The sequence below is a fragment of the Labrus bergylta genome, chromosome 23 (genome assembly GCF_963930695.1).
Source record: "Labrus bergylta chromosome 23, fLabBer1.1, whole genome shotgun sequence".
NCBI classification, from domain to species: domain Eukaryota; kingdom Metazoa; phylum Chordata; class Actinopteri; order Labriformes; family Labridae; genus Labrus; species Labrus bergylta.
Genome location: NC_089217.1, coordinates 4598072 through 4624452, shown reverse-complemented (window position 1 = coordinate 4624452; position 26381 = coordinate 4598072). Strand labels below are relative to the sequence as shown.

Below are 26381 nucleotides of genomic sequence, written 5' to 3'. Positions count from 1 at the left end.
GAGTTACTCCTCATATGGAATAGGATACTTCAGGAGAGATAAACAAGCTCCTTTCACTTTGGCTGTACACCAGGAAATAGACCTTACCCTCTGATACGCCTCAGAGCATTGTGTCACAGTTGGTGTTAAAAAAGAAATGAAAACAGTAATTATTTTTTGTAGTGCTGTTGGGGGTTAGGAGAATGTTTTCAACTAGTATTCATATTTTTCATCTCAAGTATCATCTATGATAGCATGCTCCATTGCTATCATCCAAGTCAATTCATGAGGTTGTGCTCATTAGCTTAAATGTTAACAGGGATGCTAGCTAACGGTCAGATTTGCCATCTAAAAGCTAAATGAAACAGTAGGACTATCCCAAGTTTAAATTAAAGTCATTAAGATAGCAAAAAACGCTCAAATGTACGTTATACAATGATGTCAAGTCAGCTTACTGTACATTAGCTGACATTAATACTAAACTGTAAGTTGTGTTTACAAAGTCTTACATGGGGAACAATCAGCTCATAAAAGGTTCAACACTCTAATATAACTTACAAAAACTCCTATTTCAAGCTAACTAGCATCAACTTACATGAGCAAAGCTATCATAAAAGCGTTTTTTTTTTTTTAATGCTTGTGTAAGAACAACTATCTCGTAAAATTCTTCTGAAAACACTTTCCATTAGATTTACAATTTAATTGGGATTTAGCTGAGTGACATTTGTGTCTTTCTTTTTTTTTCTTCCTGTCTTTCTGAACTATTAAAGTGTCTCTTTCTTTTTGTTTATCTCTGTTTTCCAGCACGGCTGTGGGAACTTTATCCGAGTGGTGCAGCCTTACAACAGAACTCATCTGTTCATGTGTGGCAGCGGAGCGTACAGTCCCGTCTGTGTGTACATCAACCGGGGACGTAGACCAGAGGTGGGCACACGATGACAGATTCACTTCATGACATTATACAAACTCTCGACAGTGTAAACCATGTTTATGAGACGCTGGCTTGGTGCTTTACAGAGACATTACTGGAACAGTTTAGTTGAAATCTAACTCTGGACTGGTTGTCAAGTAAAAACAAATTAGAATACATTGCATGCTGCCAAATGACATATAAATAACAAAGAAACAAAAGTAACCCACTAATCCTTAAATATAGTTATTCATTCTTACTATGTGGCTAAAATATCTCAAAAATCTCAAAAATGTGAAGGGGGTTTGGTCATGGGGAATTTTTTTAAAGCATGCAATATTCAGTGCTGCCTGTGATATTATTTAAAATAAAATCCTAATTACATTACCTTAATTCAGTTAAACATACTTAATACTTCATTTGGACACCCTGAACTCTGATCATCTGTGGGTTTCACCTAAAACACATTAAGTGTTATTGGTTGTGAATGTTCCCCTTGAAGAACAATAAAATCAAAGCAGTGGGAATGCTGCCACCCAGAGTTGGTAAACAAAAAACATTTTATGAAAGAGAGACTGAACATGTAAATGCCTCAATGAGATTTTTTTTCCTAACTTTATGTAAAAATACAATTTTAATGTAATTTTTTAGGTGCAACACATTTTGAGGATACATAACCAATAGGATTAACACGCTCTACTTTTCAAACAACATTAGACTTTTTCAAAAGTCTACACATTATCTCATCACAGTTTGACCTTTCCTGTGATTAATTAAATTAATTTGCAGCATCAGATAGCAACTGTTCCTACCAAAAGCAAATACTGATGACTGATCTGAAAAGAATTTACAAGCATATACAAGTGAGGAAAAACAACAGTTCGAGTCTCCACAAGTTTGTTTGAGGGCTGGATGCCACATGAGAGGAGATGCTGAGGATAAGAAGGTGAAAATGCCGCACTGGTGTCGGGATTCGGGAATGGGGGGGCTGATTGCTCTGCTCTCATCTCCGGCCACACAGATCTGTAAGTGAGAGCAGGAAAGCCCTCCAGGAGAAAAGTGCTCGCTGGGTGAATATCGCCACAGACTGTCGACGGCTGCCAGGCGAGAGCACTCACAAGCCCGGCTCTTTCCACACTGCGGTGCCTTTTTTGTCATTTGGGGTTTTTTGTTTGAGAGCTGTATACTGCTCTGTTTGCAGCTTCGGGGGTCAAACATGTTCGGTTTTTCAAGAAAAAGAATTTGTTAACCCAAACAAGGAGGCTGAACCTTTTGGACTTTGAAACTTGATGAGTCTGCTGAACAAGACAGACTATGTTACAATGTTAGTGATTTTGTACTTCTTAGATTACTAATGTTTTATAAAGTGAAATAAATGTTCAGTATTGGTATTTGATCTAGACATAAAAAGTCAGTGTTGGATTACTCAACTTGTTTTCAGAGAAGTTACACATTATTCATTGTTCAAACTAACAGTACAAAACATACTGAATGGATGATCCAATACAACACATTACGAGTTAAAGTTGCTGTGTTTTGCAGCGTAGACATTACTGACAGATTCTTCCAGATGGAGTCAGTCCACCTCCAGAATGTCTTGGCGAGCAGCCGCATTTTCCTAGAAAATTCTCCCCTGCTGATGTCACTCTCGGTCAGTAAAGTTGTATCTCCACTATGGGTCGGATCTGAATCGGATGGAACAGGAAGCCCTAATATAATTTACTCAGACTACTGTTAGAACTGATTGGACCGTCCAATCTGCAATGTAGAGGACGGGGTAAAATATGGCAGCGGTTTTACCTGATGGAGAGATGGCTATCTAAAATATTATCAGAGAAATTCCTCTTCCTCCCAAATGGAAAATTATTTTTACTGTCCAACATGGGCCAGTAAAGGTAGACCAGGCCGGGTTGGTTTTTAAGGATCTTTAATAATAAAAGGGAGGGAAACATGAGCAGGGCTACCTTATGGGTTTATAGTCGGAGTTTTATTGTGGCAGAGGCCACACGATGGAATAACTTTTCGAATAAAACTGTCTCCAAATTCTCTGACTTCCTCTTCTCTCTCTGTCAGGAACAAGTATTTCACATTGACTCCAGGACCGAATCGGGGAAAGGGAGGTGCTCCTTCAACCCTCAAGTGAACACGGTCTCCGTCATGCTCAGTAGGTGTCTGCTACCTCCACCTTCATGATTTGTGGCTCTTTGAAACCCCTGGAAACTTGTTTTAGAAAAAGGTTACCAATAATAAGAAATTGAATTCTTTTGGTGCTCCAGTAAGTACTCCCCCCCACCCCAGATGTCAAACTCTGTGGCCTGAAAAATAGGGGCCAACTCAGAAGCTTAGATGCTGATTCAATAAATATGAAACACCAAAAGGTTTCTATTAAGTATGGCTAAAGTTTTAATTTCTTTGCAAAAAAAGATCTGAGAGTTCAAATCCAGGTCACATCCTCCCCGCTCCCTCTTTCTCTGTACTTTGATCTCTGATTGGTAGAGAGGTGTTGGGTTGCCGTAGATACAGCTAAAGGCAACACATTGCACCCTCAGCTCTGCTTTCTGACACCTGAGCATGGCCGTGTCAGCAGTGGCTCTGCCAGCGAGGGAGCGCCTTCAGAGATGCCCAGTGGGGAGCCAGAGGGGGAGGGTAGAATAACCTGAAGGGGCAGGGAGGAAGGAACTGTGCCAAATGGAGTCTAGGTCAAAGGCAAAGATGCAGCACTCTGAGCCTGGAAGGACAATCAGACGTAGTGTCTGTAGTTGATAAAAATCTGTGCTCCATCTCCGTCATCGTCACAAGTTGGACTCTCGGTGGCCGTCTGTGTGCTGTCGACACTCGCTGCTTAGCGAGCCAACTTGGATGCAGGCCACATACCCCAAATCCTCCAGAACACATGGTCTGGAACTGATGAATGATGAGGCGAGAGTAAAGGAATGATAAAAAGCATGAAGCGGGTGGTCATGAGCACAAAGCCCCTTATTAGCAACAGGACACACAAGCTGTAAACCAATTTTTCAAACAGCATGTTCTTTCCAAAACTGTTTTAATAAACTAAGGCTATATCCTTCATGTGTTGTTTTTTTGGTTTTTTTTATCATTTAAGTTGTACATCATGTAAGAGCATATTCATTTGGTATGCGTGTGCATTCTTCCAGATCAGGAGCTGTTCTCAGGCATGTACATTGACTTCATGGGGACAGATGCTGCCATCTTCAGGAGTCTGACAAAGAGAAACGCAGTGCGGACGGACCAGCACAACTCTAAGTGGCTCAGTGGTGAGGGCGCAAACAGTCTTCACAGAGTGATTATTGAATTCATTTGCACAACGTAATATGTTTTACGTCATTCCTTTCATCCATTCAGAGCCTATCTTCATTGACGCCCACCTGATACCAGATGGAACAGACCCCAATGACGCCAAATTGTACTTTTTCTTCCGCGAGAGGCTTACAGATAACAGTGGGAATACTAAGAATATCCACACCATGGTGGCCAGAGTGTGTCCGGTGAGTGCTTTTGTCTGAACCTCAATCACAGCCTGTGAAGCCAAAATTTTAGAGCTTCCATTGCTGAATTGCGTATTGGTCATAAACCCTGCCTCATTCCCCGCCTATCTTCACCGTCCGACTACTTTCTGCAAATGTATTTGTTCCAAATTACATCACCAGCGCAATATGTCAGCATCCTTAGCGATGGTATTTTGGCTTCACTTTTGTTCAACAGGAAGTGTTCATAAAGTTGTGCTAGTTTTGCGTTGCCAATTTCTTTTTGTTTTTCCTCAGAGTGACATTGGAGGACAGCGGAGCCTTGTGAACAAGTGGACCACTTTCCTGAAGGCCCGGATGGTGTGTTCGGTCCTGGAAGAGGACGGAACTGAAACCCACTTTGACGAGCTGGGTCAGTCAAACAACGTAACAGGAAAATCACTGTAGAGATATTCTAATTAGTTTGTTGAGCAACTTCCAAGCGCCATTAAATGTTTTTTTTTTCTCCGCGAAACAAGTTTAAAACAAATAGTTTTTTAAGGAAGTATGTAGCCAGAGACCAAACTAATTCCCGAAAGCGGACTGTTTTTGTTCCAAGGTTTCCAATGATTGCTTTCTCCATAAACATCTAAGAAACTTCCCCTGTTTTTTCTGGATTCGGCCTTTAGCCTTTTATCAATTTTCATAACAATTCTTCTGCTGCTTTTGGTTACCTTGTATAAGTATATGACTCAAGTCCTTTCATAGCCCCAGCTTTGAAAACTAACAACATCAGCTTGAAGCTTTCGAGAACTGCTTTCCCAGTATGTCCATTAGACAAGTCCATCTGTCAACATGTGCAGTTATACCTTCATGCATTCATCACTTTTTGGCAATCTAACCTGCAGGATGAGATGCTTTGGCATACAGGGGATTTTAAGGGACGTATTCATCTTCGTCTTTGTGTGCACATGTGTGTTTTTCCTTCCACAGAAAGTATGTTTTTGCTGGAAACCGATCAGCCCAAGGGCCTGTTGGTGTTCGGAGTCTTCACATCCACAAGGTAAGGCCCACAGCGATAAAGCCAACTGTAACATTCCTGCAAGCCTCAGTGGTTACGTTAATCCCTGACTGGAGCTCAGCAGGAGGAAATGTGCTAGTCGAAGAGCCTGTTACATAGGGATGTGTCATGTGTCATGTTGCAGAACAGCTCCTTCAGATGATGATCTATCAAATTCATGGCCTTTGTTTTGATCTTCTTTCCTTCTGATCTCAAGCAGCAGCGCTTCATTTTGCTGACAAAGCGCAAGGCATTTATTTATAGTACACATTGATACGTGATATGTGCTGTTGGATGGGTGCTACGAGAAGGGTAATAGTGCACAGCGGGAGTTTTCAGTACTTAGAGGATTGTATTATTGCATTTCAGAAAGGTGCCATGTTCCTCAGTCTGCAGACAAGAAAAATGAATATTCTCACCTTTGTCTTTTACTTGTCGTTAAGACATCAAATTTGATGGATACAGGCAGATAGGCAGATAAAACACACTGATTGAATCTCACATTTAGTATTTCATGTACACCGTAAAAAAAGGTAAATGTTCTACAAAGTGGACAAATTTGAAAATAGCACAACTTCCAGTGAGACTATGGGAAAGATGAAAGTTGGAAAAAGCCAAATGACAAGCAGGTTGAAATGACTCTTTGAGTTCAAATAGCAGGCAAAGGTTTTCGTCTCATTTTTTCCTGGATGTATTTTTCCTATTGTTACAAAAAAACAAAACAAAATCAATTACAAGGTTTAAAGGAGTGATCACTCGATCCATCCATTCTGATCTTTAATGAGGTTCATCTGTTTAAGCCAGGCGCATACTGCCCAAGGGCCTCAATCCACTTGTTACCTCCGGATCATAGAGAGGCTGCAGCAGTGTATCCTGGCTCAAAGAACTCAGCCAAATCAAACAGAGTAGTCCACCAGGTCCTTTAGCTCCATGTTATTTCAATCTCAGCGCTGTTCCTTCCTTCGGCTTCTGTTCCCCCTTTTTGAACAAAGCTGCTTTTATGTGTAAAGCAGTAGGGTTTTAAATAACTGAGCCAACCACATTAGATCAATGAAGGGGAAATAGGTAAGCAGTCCCCGCTGGAGAGTGGCAACAGCTCCACCCGGATTGCATGACTCGCACAGCATCAGAGAGACAGATCCTGAAAACAAGTGCAGAATATTTTATCGAGGTGTGTCTCTGTTGTCTTTCATTGGAAATATGTGTCTCATTTCCTCAGCTCCGTGTTTAAAGGCTCCGCGGTGTGTGTGTACAACATGGCCGACATCCTCACCGTCTTCAACGGGCCCTTCGCTCACAGAGACGGGCCAAACTTTCAGTGGGTGGCTTTCCAGGGACGCATCCCCTACCCGAGGCCCGGAACTGTGAGTTCATTTCTGGGTCATTCATTCATTAATATGTTGTTTTTAGAGCATGATTCCAAATTTCATTATGAAATATTTACTTCATCGCTACCTCCTTACACATAGCATGCCACAAGGGGAGACAAAGAAGACAAAGACTTGTACAGCATGCATCCCTTTTTAAAAATTTAATCAATTATATTAAATATGTAACAACCATTGCTTTAAAAAGAATGACAAAAAAGCTCAACAATATTCAATCTGAAATATCCAAAACCATAGTAAACAATACATGTTTTGTATGTTATCTTCATTTACTATGATTCAGCTAAAATATGTGATGTTATTTATAGGGCTGTCAATTATCAAAAAGCCTCATTCACCTTAATTAGCCATTACAAATCATGATACAGAGTCACAGTAGATAAAGGAAGACCTGCACTCAAAGGAGCATGACTGAAGTGATGAAGTGATATTAAGCTTTGTTTGATCATGAAGCCCGATGTTCCTCTGTTGTTTCAGTGAAATATTAGAACTACACTGCTGATTTGACTCTGCCTTTAACATAAGAAAACAGACAAAAGTTCAGCGTCATTAACACACAGATCCCTCTTCTGAAACGTCTGTGTCCTCACCGCACTTTATCGCACTATCGTAAAGTCGGGGATCGCACCTCCTGATCCACCCTTTTCACCGTTTTGTTTCTCCAGTGTCCCGGTGGGGCCTTCACACCCGACATCCAGACGACAAAGGAGTTCCCAGACGACGTGGTGACCTTTGTACGGAACCATCCGGTCATGTTCAACCCCGTCTACCCAGTAGGGAGGAGGCCCCTAGTGGTTCGGACCAACGCTGACTACAAGTACACATCGGTAGCAGTTGACCAAGTCATGGCTGCGGATGGAAACTACCAAGTGCTCTTCCTAGGCACAGGTACAAATGTAGATAGATTCTGCGGGTTGTAGCTTGCGAGTACAGCAAATAAAAAACAGATTTTTCTCACTTTCTCTTTCTTGAAATTGGAAAAAAACACTTGTATAGATAAAGAGCCGTGTCTAACTAATCATCATAGATACAGAAAAACATTAAATTGGGTCAATCAGGGAAAGGTTTTGCAGGCAGGGTGAACAAATCTACAAAGCAAACATGTGTTTAAGCAGGTGAGTTAGCACTAAATAGCAATAACACTTCAACATTTCACAGGTAAATGATTGCTGAAGTCCAATTTGCTACAGCCGCTCATCAGATAAACAGATAACAGATAACAGAGGGGATAGTACACTTCGGGTGTGGTTGCAAATTTGAAAGCAAAGGCTCATGACACAGCGTGCAGTGTATATTGTCACAAAAAGGTCATAGACAGGACGTCAAGACAAGGTCCTTGGACCTGTTTTGACCTCACTTTGTTAAATCAGGTGTGATAACCTGTGAGGGTTTTTTTTTTTAGTGTAGAATACAAAATATGTTCCTGCGCTTATGAAAAGGTGGTAAAACAGAATAATATGTGTGTACTAGTGGAATTATGCATGCTTTCGTGTCCGCTTGCGCACATGTTTGCATTCGGCAAACTGCTCTGGGACTCTCTCACAGCTGCTTGTGTTTATCAGACAGCCTCTCCATTCTGTTTTTTCGCCTGCCTGGATTCTTGAAGGAAAGCCAGTTCCGTCTGTCCATATCTGTGCCCAGAGATGCTGCTTTTGTCTGAGGGGATGAGGGAGACGCTCTTATCTTGCATTTCCAGGAGCCCGTTACTGTAACTCCCTATCCTTTCCCTGCCGCTCAAAGTCCCAGGACTAAACAGCCGCGTCGAGGGTGGGCGGCTTCTATTTTGCCCTTTTCCTGGCCCTTGTCCTCCCTTGCGCGGGCTTAAGAGCTTCCATATCCCACTCCTACCCCGGTTGATTTTGACTATGAAAACTATGCCTATCGTGTCTAATTCAAAAGCAAACATTGGCAAAGAAAACATACTTGAAGTTTATTTTTTTCTAATTTTCTGTATTCTAGGTTCAGTGTGTGTTGGCATATCTGTTTCACACGGTTGTTAAGTGCGTGTGTGAAGGAACAAGTCATAACATGTCTGCTTTCTGCCCCCACCAGACAAAGGTACAGTACAGAAGGTGATTGTGCTGCCCAGCAATCATTCCCTGCATGAAGATCTAATACTGGAGGAGCTGGAAGTATTTAAGGTCAGCTGTCTGTTTTACTCACCCCCCTCCCCCCCCCCCCCGTCTTTCTTTATTCCGCTCTGACTTTCATCCCATTTCACCGCCAAAATCAAAGGCAGGGAGTTGGTGGAGGAGGTGGAGGAGGGTTAGCTTGGCCACAACACAAAGGCCAAGGCCAGACAGACAGACAAAGGCAGGGTGGCATTCAGAAGATGGATGTTCTGCAGTGGAGTGCAGCAGGGAGTGATGGGAAACAGGCTTACATGCTGCAAAGGTCTGGTTGTTGTCCCGAGAGGACCGAGCTGTTTTATCTTAGTGTGATCAACCTGTGACCAGACCTGGACTGCAGTCCAATAAGATCAGATTTACTCTCAAAAGACGGAATATTTTTCTTTTGGAATGAGACAAAGAATTTGGCAAGAAGCTTTTCTTTTATAGCTACCAACTCTGCCATGATTTTTTTCTATTAGAAATAAGCTGTCTCCTTTAAGGAAAATACTTGCCATTATGTTAAGGAGCGAAACCAGCTAACGCCTTTAATGAAGCTACGACAGCTAACTTTAAATAAGACGTTATCGCTAGCTGCTGTTTAGCTTAGCTTACAAACCCCGATTAAAGTCCCTATGAAAGGAAAAATATATATTGTGTCCGGTTTTAATCCAGCCTTCCTGTGTTAAATGTTCATTTATCTGCCGTTATCTGCCAAAGGTATGTCAATAAAGCGTTACCTGAGGGTGAAAATAACTGTCTAAAACTTTTCAAATATCTAATGACTTATCCTGCACCTCATTTTCAACCAATTAAAAAGCACTGTTGAAGCTAACAATCTAATCAAATTCATCCCAACTTTATGTCCTGCCTTCCATCCTGGGATTTGTTCCTTCCTGTTTCAGTGGGAAATGAGTCACAACACTGCAGTTGGATGTTGGAAGTTGAGTTTTTAATGGGGACTTGAATTCAAAATCAATTTGCACTTTTTTTTTGTTGTTGGATAAAAAAAAAGTTTTATATTGCTCAGATGTCCTTGTATATGGTTTTGTTGCATTCATTCCTAGTGTGTCTGGTTATGAACTGTCCCCATGCTGGCTAGCTTAGCATTTAGCAGTGATGTTTAGAGTGGTATTGAGCTAATCATCAATCACTGCAGAAAGATATGAACATGTTTCCACAGAATGTTGCCAACGATTCCCTTTATTTCCCCCCAGAACTGTTAACTGTGTCCAAAAAGTCTGAATTTATTGTGTTTGCGTTTCTTTTTTTGTAGAACCAAGCTCCTGTTACAAACTTGAGAATATCTTCAAAAAAGGTAAGTGTCCTTCCAACTTTCCTTTCCTCACACATTAAGTGCACTTTTATTGTTGTAATGTGTTATTCATTGTCTGTGGCTACTATGTAATGCACGACACAGAACTCTCCTGTGCATAATAAGCCTCCCAGAGGCAAGGAAATAATAAGCCATAATTGTTTCGGCGCTCTGCCTCATTTTCCTGTCAGCCGGCCATTTATTAAGACAAACAGGGCGGCTGACATTTGAACTGTTTGCTTTTGCAGCAACAGCTGTACGTCAGCTCCGAGTTCGGGGTCTCGCAGGTCTCCCTACACCGTTGTCACGCTTACGGCTCGGCTTGCGCTGACTGCTGCCTTGCCCGGGACCCCTACTGTGCCTGGGACGGGCTCACTTGCTCTCGCTTCTATCCCACCGGCAAAAGGTAAACAAAAGTATACAGTTTAAGGGTTCATAAGTGCGGTTCTGTGCCTTTAAATTAAACGCAAAGAAGTATTAAGTGTCCAAAAGGGATTTTTCTATAGGCAATGACGAGAGTAGGCAACAGCATGAAGGCCTCAAACTAATTTTTCAGTGTTAATGAGGGCTGACAGGTGTTGATTAAGGAGTGCATTCATGTATGCAGTTATTCAAAGCGTTCATAAAAGTTAAAATAACATTAACATTGTGCAGATTTTTCAATAGTATGGACTATTTATTGTACTTATTTTAATTTTGCCCCATTGTTGGCTTACAATAGACACCTTTGTACCAGTTAAACAACAAATATGAAATAATGGTCATACTATACATACTGTAGTTTTACTGGATGTGAAAATGTAAAACAATATGTTTAAGAAGTATGGATAACTGCTGCTAACAGCTTGTGAGTACAAAACAATCTTGACTGAAATCCCTCAGTAGACACTTCAATGTAAGCCATGTCCCTAATTCTGCTTTTGTTGTTCCCCTCCCTCTGTCTAGACATAACACAGACAAGGAGGTATGAGCGACACCTCACTTCTAAAACCCAAACCTCTCTGGTCTCTTTTAAGGACTGGTTGTCTGTCTCTTGACATTCCAGTCAGACAGAGGTCAAGTTTAGTTTGGTCGCCGAACAAAAGCTGAGCCCCGGCTTTTTTCCTGCGGAAAATGTGTTTGAAATGTGTCTGCTGTTTACATGCGCTTTTCCTCTAACTGTGTTAAATGAGTGTGCACAACTGAGTGGAAAAACAGTCAGATTTTCCTCGTATTGTTTTGGCTCCTTCCATATTTTTAATGTGAGACGAACATGTGAGGAGAAAGGTTGCTATGATTGTGTATTTTTTCTGTATTTAGCAACAGTTTATTTATGTAATTTTTTTCTTTTTTTTGCAGGAGAAGCAGGAGGCAGGACATTATGCATGGAAATCCACTTACTCAATGCAGAGGATTCAACCTAAAAGGTAACAGAGATCTCTTTAAATGAAGGATCAGACCATCATGGGGACAAATTCATGGATAATTCTACATTTACAGCTGCACGAATTACAATTATCAACTGCAACATCATGCGTTTCCTTTTTTTTAAAACCGAAAATATTTGTTTAAACATCAAAAAAATACCTGCTCAAAATATGAAAACAGCAATAAGCTAGGAAAGAAAAGCTACGTAAAGCTCAAACTTTGGTTGAAGGGACTAAAAACTAACACACTCCAGGAAGATGTCTTTGTTGGGATTAAAGTGACACACACTTCCTGGTTTTAATATCATTGTGGGGACTTTAACCGACTTGATAAATGTCTTTGTGGGGACTCTGACCCACACTTTGGGATTTTCATCCTATTGTGGGGACTTTAATAGACAAACACACACTTTCTCATTTTAATATAGTCATGAGGACTTGAACTGACAGAAAAAAAATGTCTGTGTGCAAAATAAACTAACAATCATAGTGGGGACCCGTATTAGCACAACTTTTGATTATATATACAGTAGAGCTAAAATGAGCAAAACCTCAATTTATATACATAAACAAAACTCGAAATGAATACTTATGTTGGTTGCTATGCGTCCTATATGTTATGCATAAATAGGTATTGTTTTTCTGACTTGTTATCCAATTTTAAACGATAATAAATATTAATAAAAAATACTATTATGTCAATGTGCGAGGCTTTTTAGCTTGTTTTGTGATGCAGCTTTAAATTTTCAATATCATCTATGACTTTTTTTGTAAAGGGACATTTGCCATGTAACACTGTGTGTTTGTGGATTTTTAAGTTGCTCTCTTTGTCCAGGTACTACACAGCATTCCTTGAAAACCACACAGTCCACTGGCAGGGTGCACTCTAATGAAAGGAGAGGATTTGCTCCCTAGAGTGTTCCATTTCCGCAAACCAGTTTATATCCCTAAATTAACACGAGCTTGGGGAACAAAACATATGGCTATTACCACTAATTAGTCACAACCCTGTCATATATCCAGCTGCGTGATGAGCCATTTAGCTGCATCAGTAACCGACAGCCAATGAGACGAAGCTGTGCCGGTACGACGTAATGATGTTTTGTTTTGTGAGTCTTTAGAAGCGGAAGATGTGTGGGTGGGGTTTGGTTTAGCTGCCAGTGTCAGGCTGAGCTTTGTGTCAACATTTCACTCTCACTGTTGGGACTTCAGACAGATTTGAGTCCATCTGCGGGGTTTGTGTCTTTCAGCAAGTGACGTCTGATGTGACGTCTGTTGTGACTCTGTGTGTGTGTGTGTCTTAGCCTACAGAAACGCTGTGGAGATGACACAGTACGGAGTGAAAAACAACACCACCTTCCTGGAGTGTATTCCCAAGTCTCCTCAGGCCTCTATTCGCTGGCTGATTCAGAGGGACAATGACAGGAGGAAAGAGGTCAGTTGGACATTTGGAGAGGTCAAAGTAAAAAGCTGTAATGAAGCCCAGGATGCAATTAACGTCTTAAAGAGACATCACTGATTAAATGTCCTTTTCCACATCCGCAGGGAGTCACTCTGTTGTTTTTGGTCACATAATTGAATACAACATGACATAGCAGCAATATGACATAACACGCTTGAAAAAGACTTGTACGGCCAGATGAATGCCAGATGAGTGACACAACAAATACTTAAAGCCGGCCAGGCATCATAATGAATGATGATCAAATCCAACATGATGTGGACCTTGACTAATGGTTTTCATCACAGCGGGGGAAAGGCTTTTGCAAATATTTGACACCCCTTTAACCTCTTTAAAAGGCTGAGGAAAATTAAATCAAGCCGGGCAAGAGTGCGCCTGCTTGATAAAGACACATCTTTTATTGATTTAGCGCTCACCTCTGCGGAGTAGACTCAGAGTAATGGCCTTTTTTTTTATAGCCGATCTCCCATGAGGCTAGAACTTGGCCTTAAAATAAATCACTTTAGTTTTATGGAGTGTGGTCGCTGGAGTCGTTAGTAACTTAAGACTGGCTGAATTTTTATGTTGTTTGCGGTAGGGATTAAGAGTGCTGCATTTACTATAGGATGTATGTAACATCACTTTGGTCTAAATGGTTATGACAAGGGCATGTGGGCTTTTAAAACACCACAGATTAATAGATGGTCTAAATGACAACATCCAGAGTGCAGATGTATATTTTTAAAAAATACTACAAAATAATCTGAAAGTGTTCACAATGCCTGAAGCAGTTTTGACACAACCTTTCCAACCACAGGTTAAGCTTTGTGATCGTGTCCTCTCCACCGAGCACGGCCTCCTCATCCGCTCCGTCCAGCTCTCCGACCAGGGCCTCTACTACTGCCTGACCACGGAGAACAGCTTCAAGCGCACCGTCGCCAAAATCCGCCTGCGAGTGCTGAGCGAGGCGATGGTGAGCGTGCTGACGGACAAGCAGCAGTCGCCGTGGGCCTGGGCCAGCTCGCTGCACCCCAAGGTCCTTTTGTCAGCCTTCAGTCCAGCAGAGAGCATGGCCGTGCAGCAATACTGCAAAGAGAGGAAGGAGCTGCAGAAGCTGCAGCAGAGGCAGCTGCAGCAGCCACCTCCGCCGCCCGGACCTCTCAGGGGGGATCTGGCCAAACTGAAACCGCTGCTGGACCGGAGGAAGAGCCGCAACCGTCGCAATCACATCCCAGAGGTGTGACGCAGAGACAGTCTCAAACCACCATCCTTATTTTCCAACTCTCATCTCAAACTGCAGAACTTCACTGTGGATGTACAGTTCAATGAGGAGGTTGGTTGTGGGGAATAATCCAGGTTGTTTTTTTTCTTGCATGAGGTACTGTGACCAGATGGCTGTGAACTACAATAACACACATGCACGCACAAGCCGTCCGTTCGCTGTGGCAGCCACAGAACAAGGCCCCTGTTCAGAGTGCGGCTAAAAAAAAAAACTGTGTTCTTCACTACACCTTGAGACGCTGCTATGTTTAATTATCTTTCTTTATTCAAGAACTTAAAACGGGAAATTTGACCCGCCAAATATAATCTCACAATGGATTTGCTCTTTGTTGGAAAAAAAAGGAGGTAATTTGAAATCATCCTCGAAGAGATTCAAAAGGAACAAAAAGGGAGTCCCACTGTGAGTGCTATCTCAAAGTATTATACTTACATTTTATTTAAAAAACCTACTCACATTTCTATATGACCTCAAACTTACAAAAGTGTCCCAGCTCTTAGAAATGAAATAAAAAAAGTCATAAAAAAAAATGTCGATTTGTGAGAAAAATAAAAGTTTTTCTTTTCTCGGGTTGACAGCTGCGTCGACTGCCTACAATACCCACTGTTCATTGGGAGCACAGATGGCAAGCGGTCTACATAAAAAGTGTTATATTACAAGTTATAATGTGTAAGTACAAAGGCCAAACTCATCATCAAGTCCTGGTGTTAAATCAGCAGGAATAGTAATAACATTATGAGAAAAATATGAAACTCTGTGTGAGCTTTTGCAAACATTCGGTACTGAACTCTCCCGTATTTATTCCCATTGCTGAGACGTACTTATAGGTGAATGTGCCTCTCTGTAATTCAGCTGTATATTGCCTCATATCTCTTATGTTTCCAGTACCTAAGCATGTTTATCAAAACTCATCAATGATATAACAGTCTCTTGACCTGGATGAGGTTTGTGAAACAGGCGTTTTATTTTGTTTAAAAACTGGAAATATGGTTCATGAATCCTGAAACGTGACAATATCCTTCTTTGGATCCACATTTTTCAAAACTTCTACAACAACAACAACTCATAAAGAGTTATTACTAATGGAATAGTCTGTAACATAGACCATTTGACATATGTGAATACTTTTTAGAAGCTTTCAGAAGCATAGTTAATGTAGATAGATGGAGAGTATTTTGTTTCTTGTGTACAGAGTATTTTGTGTGTCGTCTGTTTAATTTAACGTTGTGCCGAGTTTTGTGGAAATATGTTTTTATTGTGTACATAAATTCAACTTATTTCACCAACTATGACTGTATCTGCAAATTGTAGAGATATACAGTATGCATTTCATTTTGAGAGAAAAAAGACTTCCCCTCCCCCCCACCTGATATCTCTGCTCAATGTTTAATAAAACTGTGTGACCAGCAGCTTCCTGTCAGCTTCATCTCGCTGTAATTTTATGAAACATATGTATTTCTATTTATTAATGTCATGATAGCCTGAATAAATCTGTTCAGATAAAGATTCATTTTTAAAGAAAGATAATGCAATTCACTGACTTGTATTTTATTACTGTAATTTCTCAAAATGTCATCTTTCTCTTTCTGTTATTGGCCAATAAATCATCACGCTGTAATGGTTTCCATGCATGATTCAACGTCTGTACACTAAAGATGGATTTACTGCCAGCAGCTTGTTAGCTTAGCTTAGCTGGAAAGACAAACTGGAAACAGCAATCCTGACTCTTTCTGAAGGAAGCAAAATGTCCTTAATTGAATTTAACTGTTATTTTTGTATAATCTGTTTAAACAACAAGTTGTGTTCAACTGAGAGTTATGTGCATGTGTTAGCTAACCAGCTAACTTCTAGCTAGCTTCACCCACAGAGATATAGATTATTATCTTTAATCTTGACAAAAAAGCAAAATGAATACATTTGTTTCCTACAGTGTACCTTTAATCGTAAAGATGCAGCTACAACAGGCTGCAATTTTAGCAAGGCTTTTGTGTGATAGGTTAAGGTAAGCTAACAGGCTAATGGCTGTTTTACTGTACAGATAGAGGTACCACTACTGACAAAGATTAAATGACTAACCATGCCTTAAAGTATTACCACAGGCAGAAGCATTGGAAAATGTGTGGGTAAAATATGACCCATAATCTTATAAAGGCTTTATCGTTTCAGCTTTTGTATCGTAAATTTCAAACATTTTGGACGGTGCCTGTTGAATTTCAAAGCTGCAAATCACACCGCCACAACGAATGTCTGTTTCAATTTGAATGAAAACCTCCCTCATACGTGTGACATGTCAGTTTCGGACTCAACACTGGAACCAAAGGGACCCAGGAGGCCGAGCAGGGTCATTTAAAATCCATAAAACTAAAGTGAGGCTTCCTGCTGGGTTGAAATACTGCTTTCTCACCAAACAAACCCAAGTACCATTCATAACCATAGTGTAATCATCCCGTAGGCCACTTATATTACTCTTTTTGATTTATGGGCCACTCAAGGTAAAGAGGAAACTAAGTAATACTGTTTCAGCGTCGACAATGCAGAGGTTTGTTCAGCAGCAGAAAAATCTCTGCTGTATTTTGGCCTAAGGGAGATACATTTTTATAGGCTGTTGCTGGGAGGAAACAATCTAATATGAGCAAATGAAAACACTCCTTTACAGATTGTATTTACTTTGAAGACATTAGTTCAGCAAAGTACACATTTTCGTAAGATCAGATTGTACATTTCTCTCACAGGATGTCAAACAAACACATTCCTACTCCGTGTTGATTACTAAACCTGACAGTCAAGAGGACACTCCGTCATTTGTTTCTCAAGAAATCCCTGATTGAGTCAAAGTTACAGTGTTTGCAAATAAAGTAATACTCGGCAAAGCAGTTCAGCTCTTGGGCTTTGCAAAAATCACAGTTATCCTCCCCCTTGTATCAAAGGAGGTTCAACATCATAAATAACACTGAAGTTACAAAAAAGTGCAAGTCTATATCAAAAGGTTTGATGTCCCTTAGCAGCTTAATTGCACTGTGCTCTGCAACCCACACACAACAAAAACTTCTTTGTGATTCATTCACACCATTTTGATTTGGTTATTTTTTTGAATTTCTGAATATGCAAAGGGAGATGAGACACAATCCAAAGATGGCCAAGCCTACGCCCAGCAGTGCCTTCTGTATTGTCTCCAACATATCGATCCGTGAGGTTAGCTCCCTCTTAAACATCTCTGCCGTTTCTACATCCAACGCAGCCGTCTAGGTATATGGAAGGAGACGGGGAAAGAGACAGCGACTGATTAGCATGCATGCCAAGCGACTAGAATAAACACTTCATGGCTACAGGCCTTCACTTTTCTTTTTATCTTACCTCGTTCAGCCAAACAAGAGGGAATATGGTATAATCCTTGACTTTCTTCAGCACCCTGTGGAAAAGGAGTTTGTCACTTGGTATTCAGTGCTTGAGTCTGTCTCAAACTTTCTTTATTTTTTTTGCCTTTGTTTGACAGTGACAGCAGAGAGACATACACAACATGCAGGGAGGGAAAGATATTTTGGGAAATGCGCTTGTTTATTTTCTTGCTCAGAGCCAGAATAGAAGATGCCACTCTGGTGTCTGTGTGGTAAATGTGAAAGTTCCCAGGGTCCTATGCTCACATTGTAAAATAATGTAGAAGGCTATTTCCTCAGTTCCATTTGCAGATTATCAAAGGGTGTTGAAATTTCAGATTGAAATGGCAAAATCAGGTTAGCCATTGGGAGATATTAATTTCTTAAACCAAGAAAACTGTCTTTGCCTAGAATTCAAGAGCATTATTAAGCTGTATGTCTCTAGTGTGTCTTTTTAAGATTTTATAAAATAGAAAAGACAGGATCTTGGGCACATAGAAACTGCTTCTACAGGTATTAGCAGGTTAGCATAGCTGCTAACCTTTGCAAGGCCAAAAAGAAAAAGCGCATAGTCTGTATGCTAAGCTAGGCTAGGCAAAAAAAATAATGTATTAAACATTAAATGTAAAAAACTAACCAACATTTTGAAAGTTCTCACTAGTGTTAAGAAATGATTGAGGGGATATAGCCGACGCTACAGCTAGCACCAGGTTAGGATAGCGCTTAGCTTAGCAGTCCATATAAAACCACAATAACAACAATAACATAATATTTGGTAATAACATAAAACCAAATTTTTTACAACTGTACCAATTAAAAAACATATTGATGAAATTTTAAACGAGTGTTGTATGGACAGTCTTTATGCTAAGCTAGGCTATAAAGGCATGAGAGTGGTACCAATCTTTTGCTCTAACTCTCGTCCAGAAATTCCCTAAAACGTGTCTTCTTAAAAAGGTGAAGTACAACTTACGTGATGACTTTTGATGGTCCGTACATCATATTCACTTGAATCCTTTTTGCAAACCTCAAGGTGAACCCGGTCATCTAATGCAAAAGTACAACGAAACAATTAGTATAACGGTTGAAGCATCTTAAACTTCATTGAGATAAAAGTTTCTAAGTTCGTACAGGTTCTACATCCATGTAGGTGACATGGTGCTCCTCGCTGGGATTGAGGCCCAGTACAGTCTCTCTCAGGTCCGCACTGCCATGCAGGAAGTGGGGCAGAGAGATGTAGATGGGTTTTCCTATAAAGAAAGAAACCAAAGGTGAGTTAACATGCAACACTACTACGCTTAAAAAACCTAATAATGTTTAAAAAAGTCACTCAAGTGACCGTTTTGACAGGAGCTGATGTCTAGAACTCCCGCCATGGTGCAATTCTTGGTGGTCTTTGGGTCTCTGCAGAAACATTGGTTGTCTGGGTTGACCGTAGGGGAGGCGAGGGTGTTTGGTTGCAGGCTATAGCGGTACACCTCGATGCCCTTCAGATCTAGGCTCTCCTCAAAGCCAGCTGACACAGACCTGAGGGTCAAACAACACAGAGATTTTGTCCAAAATTCGTCTTGCAATCGACCCTCTGAATACTCAGTCAACTTCGGCTGTATTGTGCATTTGAAAGCTCTGACCTCTAGTGGTTACTGAGAGGAAAGTTCAAAGGCTGCACTTGTCAAGGTAAGATGTGACAATCTCACACAATAAGTAAAGCAAAGGATCTAGAAAAGATCCTACAAAATCAAACACTTAATTACCTGCAGATGTCTGATGAGAAGAAATAGAGAGGCTTCTTCTTGTCCACAAAGGGAGGGAATGATGAAGCATCTAAGAAACAAAAGAAATAAAGAGGAAAGCGGGTGAGAAAAGATAACCCGCCACAGTCGAGAAATAATGGAGCTTATAGATCAGAACATACCTGTCCCGTTGATCATGTCACAGTACTTGTCATTCCAGAAATTTAAGCTCCTGTAGGAAAAAAAAGGAAATTTACACTGGTTAAAATCTGTAATCAATTGATCAATAAGTTGTTTATTTCTTCTGAGCTTCATTCAATATCAGACTCACTTTCTTCCTCGCCACCTGTCAATTATTCCCATTTTACTGATGTCATCCTTTCCAGTGAAGACAGTGTAAAAGCCATCATAGGTGCCATTGTACTAAGGGAAATACATTGTATTTAACACACTGATAAAATAATGTCATTTCAGAGGCTTTACATGATATATCTGGTCTTTTTTATGTGTATTATTATTTGTGAAGTGCATGGAAGTAATATATTTGTATTTACAGGTGCAAATAAGCCTATACGTTCTTTCAACAGGGGGTCTGCGTAACCCCACAGCATTTCCTTGACTGTGCGGTGCTGGAACAAGGAGGAGTTGCTTGACTTCATCAGATTCTCCAGCACTGTATGTAGCGGTTTTGGAACCAGTGAATAAGCCCCCTGGGGAAAAAAAAACAAAACCAAAACATTTCTATATTAGATAGAGCGCAGTAAATTCTAATTTCCTCATCGATAAAAGTGGGCACCATTATGGCTTCGTAATGATAGCTACACATGCAGAACTGCTGTGCACACAACTGCTACAGATGCCCGAGGAGATAAGCCTGCTATTGCTGTTATCTTACATAATTACAGACAATCAGAGGCTTTCATTGAAATTGCTTAGACTCCTCTTTTGAGCATTATCAAGTTTGAAGAGATATGTTCATTGGAGCCATAAACAAAGACTGTGTTATGGCATTATGACTTATCACTTTTTATAATTTCCAGACTCTAACACAGCAGCATGTTGGTGTCACTCTGAGGTCATACAACACCAGATATGATGGAGCTGGGGTTGTCATTTAAGTCATTCAGCACCTTTTCAATCTGGGAACTTTTTATCAAAACATTTTACATAATCTAGGAGTTTACAAATTAATCTGAAGAAGCTAAACCTGAAGAAAATGTCCAACATGTTGGGGGTTGTTTCTAATAATACTGTATTTAAACAGTTTTGAAGTCAATCAATCAATCAATCAATCACTTTTTATTTGTATAGCACCAATTCAAGACACTTTACATAAGATCACATTTAGGCCATAATCTTTGTTATATCAATCACAAAGACCCAACATTAATCCTCCATGAGCACTTGGCCACATTAACAGTTAGAAACCTCGAGCAGGACCAGACTCATGTTGACCAGCCATCTGCCACAAACGTGTTGGGTTTGGGATGGGTTTCATTTTATCCTTCAGTACAATTATGGCCCATTTGATGCATTGTGGCAGAGTTTGCCTAAAGCTAATTTACATCTGCAGTCCCTTGGCAGGTCACAAGTAGCCTCATATATCAAAAAATAGCACAGAAAAGAGGGTGACCAGCTATCATGTCAATCCTTGATTTTTCTATAAAAACCAATAAAACTTGTTCAGAATCATTTTTTCTTAGGATGAGACAGTCCAAGATTGAAATCATGAATATGTTTCTAATTTAAGAAGTCTCTCATGGCTAGGTTCTTTCATGTGTTTAGATGACAGTTAGGGGACAAATATATTGATTATTATTGATTCTTCTTATTGTGTAACTGTGGCTATTGTGACTGTGGGATTTGCTGACTTTGCAGCTGTCAACGACTCTGTAGTCTAGAGGATAGAAAAACACAGACTCTGGCAAAACAACTAGTATTGAGGCACGAAACATCAGCAACCAAAGATGAAACATAAATCCTTTGAAACCTTTGTCTCTGAGTCCAACTGGAGAAAACATTAGCAAAGACATTAGCGTAATTGTTAGAAGTCGTCAAAGTAAAGTGAGAAATTAACCAAACGCGTTAGCTAGGCCTTCTGTAGGTAACAGCATACAAGCTGCTGGACAAGGCTGTAAAAAAAGGCAGCCTCAAGTGGATATTTGAGGAACTGCAGTTTTTTGCACTTCCACATTGGTTTCTTTTTTCAACACCAAAGGTTGCCAAATGGTCTATACAATGACTTGTTCCAATGCGTCGTGGGTTAATGAGATAATAAGACACAGAAAATTAAATATATACATTATTCTATACATTTTTCTATCATTTAGATAATTGGGCTTATTTTGTTTCATTGATAGAAGTGCTTTGGAAAGACTCATGTTAATATGCTGCAATGTTTCATCAAAAAAAAAGTATTTTCATCTGTTTGGAAACTCTGCTGTTGTCTCAACACTGGTAAGGTAGCCTGTAATCACAATCTTCAACTTGCCCCAAGCAAATGTAATTGTGTTCTGAGTCGTCCTTTTCCAAATCCATATGATATACTGCATTGGTTTCTAGGTTTCCAACATGGGGGTCTTGACTCTTTATGGGGCCACAATTTAAATCTCCTGGCTCACACAATGTTAAAGAGGTAGAGTAAAAGATGAATGCTATTCAAAGTACACAATGTACAGTTGTGTAAGAGCAAGCGAGAAATCACTTAGTGGTCCTTACAGCTCTCAAACTACCGGCCACAGAGGGTCAAGCCAAAAAGGTCAAGCCAAAAAGGTTGGGAACCACCACTAAAACAAGTGAGTGCAGACCACTGCAACCCACCACAGAGCATCACAGCTTGATTTGGCATCCGCCCATTTTGGCCTTTGGAATTGCGGCATGTGAACTAATAACAGCAGAGTCAAGTCAAATCAGGGATCACGGCACAGCGGGGTCAGACTCACTTACAGCCACAGCCAGGTTGAGGGAGGTGACTTTGTCTTCCTCTGGTCCCACTGACATGGACGGCTCAAAGATGGCACCAAAAGGCAGCAGGAAGGAGACAGTTTGATTGGGGTTGAATGTGATGTTCTCTTTGGGGAGATATCTTGTCCTAGAAGGGATCTTATTTAGACATTGAATTGCATCCAAGGAGAGATATGACATGATGAAACACTGTAATGTAGGAGGTGCAGAAGGAAGAGACTGGCCCCAAAATGATACAGAAGAGGAAAAGAAATCTGCCTTACCGGTACGTGTAGGGTCCTTTTTCCAATACTACAGGTTTTGCTCCATGCTGTAAAATCTCAATCGGGTTTTTGACGTCAAAGAACCAGAACTGCCTGTACACCTTTGCTCCTGCAGCCACCCAGTTGTCATATGCTGTGGTTCCAGGCTCAATGACGGCTTCCTAAACCCAGCAGACACACACAGACAGTCTATTTTTAACATTCCTCAAGAAGACTGCCAGCAGGCCAGCTGCCCCGCTGATACATGAAAAAAGGGAGGATGCTCTGATATCAAAAAAAAAGGTCTAAAAAAAAATAACATTTTCTCTACATTGCCAACGGAGAAGCACAGATGCTGGATTTTCTTTCTTTTTTTTGATAGATGAAAAGAAATCACTCTTTGCTTTTTCTTGCACAGCTTGTTTACCAGCTTCCCAAAACGCACGCCTCTTCCCTCTCGTTTCTCCCGGTTCACCTTGATCTCAGCGTACACACTCACAATCAAACACACACTGTGCCACTCACACTATAATTTCCAAAAGCGGGGTGAAACTGAGCACCATACCTTCTTCACTGTCCCCTCAATGATGCTGTTCCCCAGCGGGATGAGGATGCCTCCGAAGATGGCAACCACAGCCCCAAACACAGCTCCGGCTATCAGCCCGCACCTCATGTTACAGCAGCCCATGGTGGTTGTGCGTTTTATCCCTCCGTGCGTCCGTCTTTCTGCCAGGCAGCCTGTTCTCCTTCTGTCTGTGTGTGTGTTTGTGGAGTGTGTGCCTTGAGTGTGTGCTGGTACGTGCAGGCAGTCTGTGTTTGTGTCCTGGCAGCGGCAGCACGAGCAGAAGCAGAGCAGGCTGTACCATCAGTGAAGCTGACAGAGCAGCTCAGGCCAGGTAAAGGTACAGACTCCTCTGGCAGGTGTCCTGGGACCTTTTATACTTGAAGTTACATAAGGAGGAAAGGTAAAGTTCAGCCCAGAGACGTCCCCTCGAGGTATCAGAAAACACTATCTGAGCAGGTGATAACAGCCTCATTAGGCTGAGGAGAAAGGTTTAAGGAGAAGGTGGATGAAGCTCTAAAGAAGTTTACTTAAGAAGCCATTTAATTCGTATTTTTCCTTTATTAGAATCATTAACCACAGTTTCAGATACATAAAAGCCTTAATTACGGATACCTTAAGCAAATGTACACACTTTACAGTTTTTCTGTCCAAATTCTTTCCAATCCTCCTCTATCTTTTTACCTTTTCTTCCTCTACAAATGTCTCCCTTGCCTCCTTGTTGCATAACACTCTTACCAGAAACAGAAAAGGGGGAACAATATAAATTATAAAGCATATTCTCGTTGTGCAGAGACATAAAAAAAAATAAAAAAATTAAAAAAATAAAAAAAGCTTATCTGTTCTTGTGGTTGTGTAGTTTTAGGGGGGAATATTCAAATGATTTGCACTTTATCCCTCTAAAAGTGACATGTCAAGCTTATCTTGATTTGTTATTCTGATACATCTGATATCTTGTTATTAAAGATTTCCTTCCACGTGGAGTTTGGGAACAAAGTCAGCAATAATAAAACATTGCTTTTGCACATGTTGTTTTATGAATACTTACTATTTCTTCCTTATTGCAGGATTTCAACAAGGATGCACCTTCCCAGTGTTTTGTTTTGCTAAACCAAAATTGCATTAATTTAAATTCAATTCAGTTCAATTTTATTTTCACACATACACACATGCACGTGTTCCTACTAGTGTGCACACAATGGACCATACACCAACTGTACACACACACATAGTGTATAAAAAGCCACTCTAGTTTTCATTACTTTCATTTTACCTGGCCCTTTACACACAAGAAATGTTGCATATCTTAGCATCAAACGTTATAGCCACTTAAATTTTGATGTAGAAATGTGTTCAAAATAACACTGCACTCATGCAACAGGCATATGCACTTGAAAGAAGGGAGTCAACCTTTTCCCTTAAGTTCAGAAATGAGAAGGTCAGCAAGTCAGCAGCTTTAAGTGCCTGCAGGTCAAGCTCCAAAACACTGGATCCTACACGTCCCATAATGCAACTCAAATAGAGCTTATTTTTCAACCAACAATCCTTTTAAATGTTTGTTCCTTTCCAAAGCCACATCACAGGTTTGTAATTCTGCGACACCTTCTGTCATAAATTTGAAGCCCAAACTGGCATAACCTTTATGACATCACTGTGACATCACCAGGGGTTTATTTTCTCCTCTGTAAGATATTACAGCCTATTTTAAATGTTTTTAGGGGCTGCCTTTACTGTATTTACTACGGCTGATCCTTACCTGCAAAATCAGCGCGCTAGACTTGTGGCTGTGCTGAAAGGTTGAACATACAGCTTTCCCTTTACTTGTCTAAAGCACGGTGAAGTGACATATCAACACCACTGGAGGGCGGCACCACCATTCACTCACAACTCTCTGCTTGTTCTGCACAAACTCCTCTGAGTCTCTCTGCCAAAGACTTGTCTCTACCTATTCAAACAAACATTCCTGTGAAAACAGTTTGAATGTCACCTTGCTATGCTTATCCCCTAATCATTGCTGTTAATTGCTTCTTCTTTTTTCTTTTTTTACATCCATCAGGAAGTTAATCTTGTGATCCGACTAATATCATGGTAAAGCTCATTTACTTGGCATGCATTTCTTTAAACATTATACCTCAATAAGGGCTTGTTTGCATACCACAACTTGAAATAGGTGGAACTAAACAGCGAGCAAAAGTTGAAAGACGAGCGATGAAAGTATCCTCAAACTGCACGCCATGTTTACTCTGTTCTTGTGTCCCGGCGTCATGGGGTTAAATGTGTGTTTAATGAACCATTTTTTTCCTTTTATGATCACGTTGTCATGAACAGGAATACCTGAATATAAAACTCACCGTAGAGAATTAAGTGTAAATTTGATGTTATAACTCCCAATATATGCATAGGTATGCAAAGGTATCAGGCTTTTTAACTGAAATGAATTCCATGTCTGTGGTATTTTCTCTGGTAAACTATGACATGATCTTTTTTTTTGCCTATGGAGATAAACACCCTGGGTCAACACCACACATTTGCATGCACTACCAAAAAAAGAGCCATGGTTGAAAGGAAAATAACATGGAACTGCTGGTGCTTTGACACCATGGGGAATTATGAGGTCATATTGAGGTGGACATCCTCTGCCTTTAGGCTGAACTGCTGACTTTGAAGACAAATTCCTGACTTTGTCCAACAGAGTTATTAATTTAAACCACAAATACTAAGCATGAAGCCTACAGCTGAGTGGGTAGATTTTGAAGTTGGGTTCCCATGAAAATGACACATGCTCGAAATGCAGCCTATAGCTACACAATTATGCAACCGATGGAGGTTATGTACACATGTATATATAATACTGTATACTGGTATGAGCAGGAGCAACATAATAAAATGTAAAAACCAATGCATTGTTTGTTTAAAAAATCACGTTAATTAAATAGAGTCATTAGCTTTGATAATTTGGGTAGTATTGAAAAAATAATGCTGTCCAGGTTGCCGTACGTCAGGGAGTTTTCAGTTTGGGCGTCTGCCTTCAAAATAAATGTGTCAAACAATTCCTAAAAAAAAAAAGTCAAATTATTTGTGATTGATGTACACTACAAAGTAAAATGTATGAGTCCAATAATTTTTCTTGCCTTGAAGTAAAGGGAGGCTTAATCA

General features: G+C 40.4%; 2 protein-coding genes across 3 annotated transcripts in view; one reads left to right on the top strand and one right to left on the bottom strand.

The window, feature by feature from the left end:
* sema3c (sema domain, immunoglobulin domain (Ig), short basic domain, secreted, (semaphorin) 3C) overlaps positions 1-15968 on the top strand; it is a 36902-nt gene extending 20934 nt beyond the window's left edge. For both annotated transcript variants that reach the window (XM_065951124.1, XM_065951125.1), the window contains exons 5-18: positions 784-903; positions 2963-3053; positions 4045-4164; positions 4253-4395; positions 4672-4786; positions 5347-5416; positions 6633-6777; positions 7467-7689; positions 8854-8942; positions 10186-10227; positions 10473-10630; positions 11563-11630; positions 12935-13065; positions 13889-15968. In XM_065951124.1, the coding sequence (XP_065807196.1) occupies positions 784-903; positions 2963-3053; positions 4045-4164; positions 4253-4395; positions 4672-4786; positions 5347-5416; positions 6633-6777; positions 7467-7689; positions 8854-8942; positions 10186-10227; positions 10473-10630; positions 11563-11630; positions 12935-13065; positions 13889-14314 (1941 nt within the window). In that variant the 3' untranslated portion in view covers positions 14315-15968. The remainder of the gene's footprint in view (positions 1-783; positions 904-2962; positions 3054-4044; positions 4165-4252; positions 4396-4671; positions 4787-5346; positions 5417-6632; positions 6778-7466; positions 7690-8853; positions 8943-10185; positions 10228-10472; positions 10631-11562; positions 11631-12934; positions 13066-13888) is intronic.
* Positions 15969-16999: 1031 nt separating this feature from the next.
* Positions 17000-23589, bottom strand: cd36 (CD36 molecule (CD36 blood group)). The gene is made up of 12 exons (XM_020649455.3): positions 23229-23589; positions 22685-22845; positions 22404-22548; positions 20012-20167; positions 19789-19880; positions 19640-19689; positions 19479-19548; positions 19064-19251; positions 18856-18974; positions 18698-18771; positions 17705-17759; positions 17000-17592 (listed from the first exon to the last, which is right to left on the bottom strand). The coding sequence occupies exons 1-12, from the start codon at positions 23349-23351 to the stop codon at positions 17431-17433; spliced, it is 1395 nt and encodes a 464-aa protein (XP_020505111.2). The 5' UTR covers positions 23352-23589; the 3' UTR covers positions 17000-17430.
* Between the last annotated feature and the right edge of the window lie 2792 nt (positions 23590-26381).

What these genes read in the sequence shown, in the direction of transcription:
- cd36 (XM_020649455.3), bottom strand. Translation starts at nt 23,351, where the DNA reads ATGGGCTGCTGTAACATGAGGTGCGGGCTGATAGCCGGAGCTGTGTTT. An exon ending in CCCTCAACCTGGCTGTGGCT is followed by an intron (nt 20,168 to 22,403) that starts GTAAGTGAGTCT and finishes TTTTTTCCCCAG; the next exon opens with GGGGCTTATTCACTGGTTCC. An exon ending in TGACATGATCAACGGGACAG is followed by an intron (nt 19,549 to 19,639) that starts GTATGTTCTGAT and finishes TTTGTTTCTTAG; the next exon opens with ATGCTTCATCATTCCCTCCC.